This window comes from Peromyscus maniculatus, chromosome 6, assembly GCF_049852395.1.
Source record: "Peromyscus maniculatus bairdii isolate BWxNUB_F1_BW_parent chromosome 6, HU_Pman_BW_mat_3.1, whole genome shotgun sequence".
Classification (NCBI taxonomy): Eukaryota; Metazoa; Chordata; class Mammalia; order Rodentia; family Cricetidae; genus Peromyscus; species Peromyscus maniculatus.
Genome location: NC_134857.1, coordinates 126818600 through 126824599, shown reverse-complemented (window position 1 = coordinate 126824599; position 6000 = coordinate 126818600). Strand labels below are relative to the sequence as shown.

General features: G+C 35.4%; 1 protein-coding gene across 3 annotated transcripts in view; it reads right to left on the bottom strand.

The window, feature by feature from the left end:
- Positions 1-5517: 5517 nt before the first annotated feature.
- Ttll7 (tubulin tyrosine ligase like 7) overlaps positions 5518-6000 on the bottom strand; it is a 131131-nt gene continuing 130648 nt past the window's right edge. For all 3 annotated transcript variants that reach the window (XM_006984719.4, XM_076575173.1, XM_076575172.1), the window contains one exon: positions 5518-5895. In XM_006984719.4, coding sequence (XP_006984781.1) covers positions 5775-5895 — 121 coding nt within the window. In that variant the 3' untranslated portion in view covers positions 5518-5774. The remainder of the gene's footprint in view (positions 5896-6000) is intronic.

The window sequence follows — 6000 nt, the reverse complement described above, 5'->3', positions numbered from 1 at the left end:
ATGATCCCTTAGACTTGCTGACCAGGGAGCCTAGCTAAAAAATGGTGAGCTAAAGGTAACTGAGAGACCCTGTCTCATGGAATAGATGCTCAACAAGGAAGGAGAACACCTCCTCCAGCCTCTGCACATGAGTGTGTTGGCAAGCTCATACACACATATAGTCACACACATATACAAACACATAGCTACACACACATACATATGCACACATACGTATGTGCATATTATACACAAACACACAGATCATAGATATACACATTCATGTATACACATATAAATACACACATATACACGGTCACTTTTACATCATTTGTTTATCAATTACAAAAATTATAGCATGTCTGTGTTAAATTACCTACTACCTGACTGGATCCTTTCTTTAATATGTGTCCTTCGCTGTGGGATGTTCTCTATGCTCTGAATGTGTTGCTCTGATTGGATAATAAAGTGCTGATTGGCCAGTAGCCAGGCAGGAAGTATCAGCAAGACAAAAAGAGAGAAGAATTCTGGGAACAGGGAGGCTGGGTCAGGGGATGCTGCCAGCCGCTGCCATGAGGAGCAGGATGTAAAGTATCAGTAAGCCACGAGCTACGTGGCAAGGTATAGATTTATAGGAAGGTGTTTTTAAGATGTAAGATCTAGCTAGCAAGAAGCCTGAGCCACACGGCCATACAGTTCATAAATAATATAAGCATCTGTGTGTTTATTTGGGTCCGAGTAGCTGTGGGATTGGTAGGTGAGAGATTTGTCCTGATGGTGAGCCAGGCAGGACCAGTAGATACCCCCAGCTACACTCCTTTCTTTAAAGAAAGCCCATGTGGTCTAAAGTTCAACTTGATTCCTTGCTGACTATGCATGGAGCTCTGAGTTCCTTCTCCAGCATATTAAACAAATAAAGGGAAACTATCTCAAACTTGTTATAAACATCTCAAAGAACAATTTGAGCAATGGCAACAAGGCTAAAATGTGCTTCACTTTGAAGTTTTGAATATTGCTAACAAATGATGAAATTATAAATTTCTAAAACATAAAATTCATTCATGCCTGAGATAATATATTATATAATCAGGTTAAATTGTCACTACTAACTTTTAGAACACTCTGTCTTCCATTCAGTGAAGAAAAGTTGTTCACCATTTTATCTTCTTGGACTGATTCTTAATAGCAGGTAGCACTATCCTCTCAAAGCTGTTGCACAGTAGCAAATATTGCTATGAAAATATGTTCATTAAATTGAAAGCTTAATTCAATTTGCTTAATTGGGTGCAGTCTCTTTTACTGAAATCAGTATGTTTGTGTGCAGTGTGCATGTACATGTGCAAAAATAGAAATCAAATGATGACATAATGTAGGACTCATGTTGACATTTTTATTATAGTAACATATCTGAGTAATTGAAGTACAGGTGTCACATGCTAGGGCATGCCATGGCAATGCCAAGGACACAGTTTGTTGACATTTCAGGAGCATCTTCTGTATCATTTATATTCATATACAGGAAGTAAAACACACAGAAATAATTTGATCCATGATTCGTGTTAGCAAATGTATTCTCTCACCCTCGAATTCAGACTCCTCTGCAAGTCCATTAAAATTCCAATGCTGTCGCGTGTACAGTAGTTGTTACATGAACTCAAGTACCAGAATGGCTGCTAGCCTTTGATAGAAATAGAATAAGCATCTGACCACTTTTCACAGGCAAGCCTTCTTGCTAATTAAGACTCATTAGTCTGCTGAGTGATGTGTTTGTCAAGGCAAGAGCTTTCGAGTTCACAGGTGGTGTAAAGGAGAAGCATTAGACAGTTCTTCCTAGATGATAAAACCCTCAGCATCACAATGTCTACCTGAGTAAATTTCTTGCAATACACCAGACACCACCTCATGACAGACCCTCAAAAATAGGCGCAATCTTAATGTGTGCCATTTCAAGTATCAATTTCTGTTGTAAGACGTTAAAGTGTATCTCACTTCACAGAGATCCACATATTTCATGTGTTTTAGGCATTCAGACCTCAACCTTGTTCCTAAAGTTCTCAGTATACTGAACTTTACCCAATATTTCATTGAAGTTTTATTGTTGCTCAGGTAAAAACACACCACTATAAGAATTCAAGGAATAGCAATGTTTAAAAGGCAATATTTCTCTTTTTCTTTGTCCATGCACAGCTAAAGCTTCAAAGGGAATTTAAAGAAGGAAAATAGTTTTGAGAGAAAGTAGTGTGAGGAATCAAGTTTTCTTTATGAATATATTTCTACAGTTTTCATTTATTTACAAGCCAACATTAGTGGAAAAACAATTAAATATCTAATGATCAATATGTAGATATCATGGCCCTTTACACTTGAAGCTCTAAATTTAAAGAGAAAAGAAAATGCCCCCAAATCACCAGGTCACAGTAACACAACTGTACAGTTATATTTTTATTGTTGGTTAATGCTTAGAACCAAGTGCATGAGATTCTAAATGTAAATTAGCATTGCTAAATAGAAAAGGGAGTTTCTGTCGCTCTTGAGGTATTTACTATTTTTTAAAAGAATATATATTTAAGAATGAATCAGTGCATTATAGAAGATTAAATAATGACATGTGTGCAGATATCTTTTTGGTATTTTGAATAGTGTATATTGCATATGTCTAAATTTGAAGATAATGTTTACACAGAATGACATTGACATGTTAAAGAAGAAAGCATTGAATTTATATTCAAACATCTGAAATTTCAAATCAGCATAATCCCATACTCATCTATTTTCCAAGCTAAAGAGACAATTTGAATTAAATCATTTACTTGAAGTCTAGGAGCCACTTAGTTTCTGTGCATACATCAATATTAGGTAAAAGAAGGAGTGCGGGTTGGGTTGGGTTTGGACTTTAGAGATGAGGAGTCATGGAAACTTTAGGGGATTTGGTCTAATTTAGGCAAATCCTTACAGACAGCAGAGTTGCTTAACTCTGTGCTCCATATAAAACTTTATGTTGCTATATTAGAGATAAGTGAAATACAACAAAATAAAATTCATGCAAAGTAAAATGAATTGCAATGGGGTCTTTTAATATATTCAAACCCACAAGGCTGGCTTACTCAAGCGAAAACTAAATTGTGATTTTAGATTATGTTTGTAGGTGATGATATAAAACAAACAAGATACTACTTGGACGATTTGGAAAATATTCATATCTTACAGTTTAGGGAAGTATTCCAACCTTGAGACGAACCAAACTACTAGGGCTGCCTGTCTATACCTATTCCATACCCTTGTAAGTAAACTAAAATCCATTCTAAAAACAAACAAACAACAAAAAAAAACAACAAACAAAACCCTGGTGAGATTAAGTAGTTTCTGAGGTTTTCTTTTTCTCCTTTGAAAGAGAGATTTACAGTCTCCTATGCAGATATGCTTAACCATATGCATAAGAAATTGATAACAAAAACTAAGGAATATTTTATACCTCTAATACCTGTCTATGGCCTCCTGAGACTTCCATGGCTCATTATCATGTCTTCTCATAGCTGCTCATTAGGGAATGGTGCTATGACAGCCACAGTCCACAGCACACCAGGTAATGCACATAAATAATGAGCACATGGCTTTCTGCACAACTTCATTGTATACAACTAGTTGAAACAGGAAAATGTAGGCAATGAAATTCTAGTGCTCGAAACAAGGCCTTGCTTGAGTAGCTAGGGAAATGATGTTTGTTTACCTAATACTTGGCAGTGTTATGTATTTAAATGTACTCTTAGTTTTTAATGGATGGGTGTTTCTAAAGTGAAAATTCTTAATGTTGGACAGTCCCAATTTTTTTGGTTTTAAATAAAAATGCCTTTCTTGTAAAAGACAGAAGTTTCAAAGCATACACTCTAGCTAATTAAATGATCATGTGATGTGAGATAAACAAATTGAATTACCAAGAAACTGTGTTGGTACCACTTACCAATCATTTTAAAACACAGTTCCATGATTTTTGTGTTCTTTTATTTCTCCATGATTTTTAAAACAAAGACGACTACAAATAAACCATAAAGAGGACTGATTTGCTGATTAATCCCATAAAGATTCTGTAATGTTCCAATATTTCCATCACTTATTTTAAGAACACTGTAACATATTGAAAAATTCAAAATATGGACTCTTAAATATCACACTCATTTTCTTCATTTGGAGGCTTTATTCTCCTTCAAAAACACAAGACAGAATTAATATGGGATGTACCCAGTAGGAAATGGAATGTGTGTGGGTAGGCAGCCATAAAGAAGTAAAATAGCCAGTAGAAATTTGTGTAAAAATTGAATATTGTAGTAAAAAAATACTTTCCAAAAGTGGTTTGAAAAGCAAAATACATATACCTTACAACTTTGGGTAACTATCAACCCAACTTTGAATGAACCTGGGACAAATGGGCTCTCACTTCTGCTGCTTTGGAGTCATTTCTCCATTTACTGGAAGTGGATTTCAGGATGAGTTTTGCAAATACTTAGCATCTCCGAGTAAAACCATTGGAAGGAAGTTTAAGCAAATATTATATTTACTGAGTTCAAAAATTTGTGAGTGTGCTGTCTGTATTTGTATGGAAACTGAAAGCACACACATTAGTTTTGAAACTGCAGACAAGAAAAAGGAGCATGGGAGTATGCTGCTCTGAAACACACGCAGGATACCTTTGAACAGAAAGACAATGCCATACTGAACTTTGAACAAAAGACCCCCTCCAGGGCACATCAGTGAATAGTGACGTATGCTCAATGTAGACTTCTCTTAAGAGTCTTTAGATAATTTTCTGAGTTGAAATGAGAAACTACGGTCATTAGACTTTGCAAGGAAAATTGGTGTCAACATTAAGAAACTTAAACTCATCAATGATACACTTTCCAAAGAAAAGTAAGTGCTATGAGACAAAAGTCATACAGCAAATGTTCTGTCACGGCCACTATCTTGTTTCTGTGTGTGACATCATCTTGTTTCTGTATGTGACATCATCTTGTTTCTATGTGTGACATCATCTTGTTTCTGTGTGTGACATCATCTCATTTCTTTAGGTGGCTCCCCATAGAAAGTCAAATTAAAGCAAGTTTACATTCTAGTCTTAACCTCCGGGTTGTCTCCCGGTTTAGATCACACCATAATCTTATCAGATCTTTATTGAAAATACACACTAGAGCAAGCAGCTAAATTTCCCTATAGGGGAATAAGATGTTGGAGAGTCAGGCTGGGGTATTTTCTAGCACTTTATGGTGTGCTATAGTAACAACAAGCCCGTTTTATCCGAATCCTATTGTTAAACCAGCCCCAGGCTTCTACGTCTTTTGTGTTTCGCTGTTAAATAGCTACTGTGAGGAAGAGAAGTAATAAGATACTAATAGTGCTTTCTGAAGTCAAAGCTGTGTTATCTAGAAAATAATTTAACACTGTGATGGGCTCTTCAAGATCGATTCTGCTTTATATACTCTGCAGCAAAAATAACATTTCTAGTAGGAAGTAATTAATTATAAACCTAGCAAATTCTACACATTTGCATATTTGTGTAAACAACTTTAATATGGTTTATTACATTTCCAGAAAGGTTAAACCTTATATTCAGTTTTCTGCTAATTCTTCTTACATATAATAAATATATATTTATATGTTACTTGAGTGCATGTGTGTATGTATTCCACACACTTCTATGACATATATACATAAAACAGCACATAAGGGCCACTTCCTTAAGGTTCAGCTGAAGAAAATAAATGAATTGTTATTATGTATAGCCCATGGCAGTCTTCTACTCAGTCTCACAAATGGCCATATCGGGATGTAAACAAAACATTGGAGCGAGTCATTCCGGGTGAATTATATTTCATGTTGTACAGTGATGATCTCATGAGGAATTGGGTACTCCCTGGTAGCAAATGCCTAAAAACAAGGTAGTTAAAAAAATTAGTTTGTTGAAAAAACTTTAAAGTCAATGTCATTCATGAAAGGATTATACAATTAGTTATTTACCTTTCTTATCTGGAA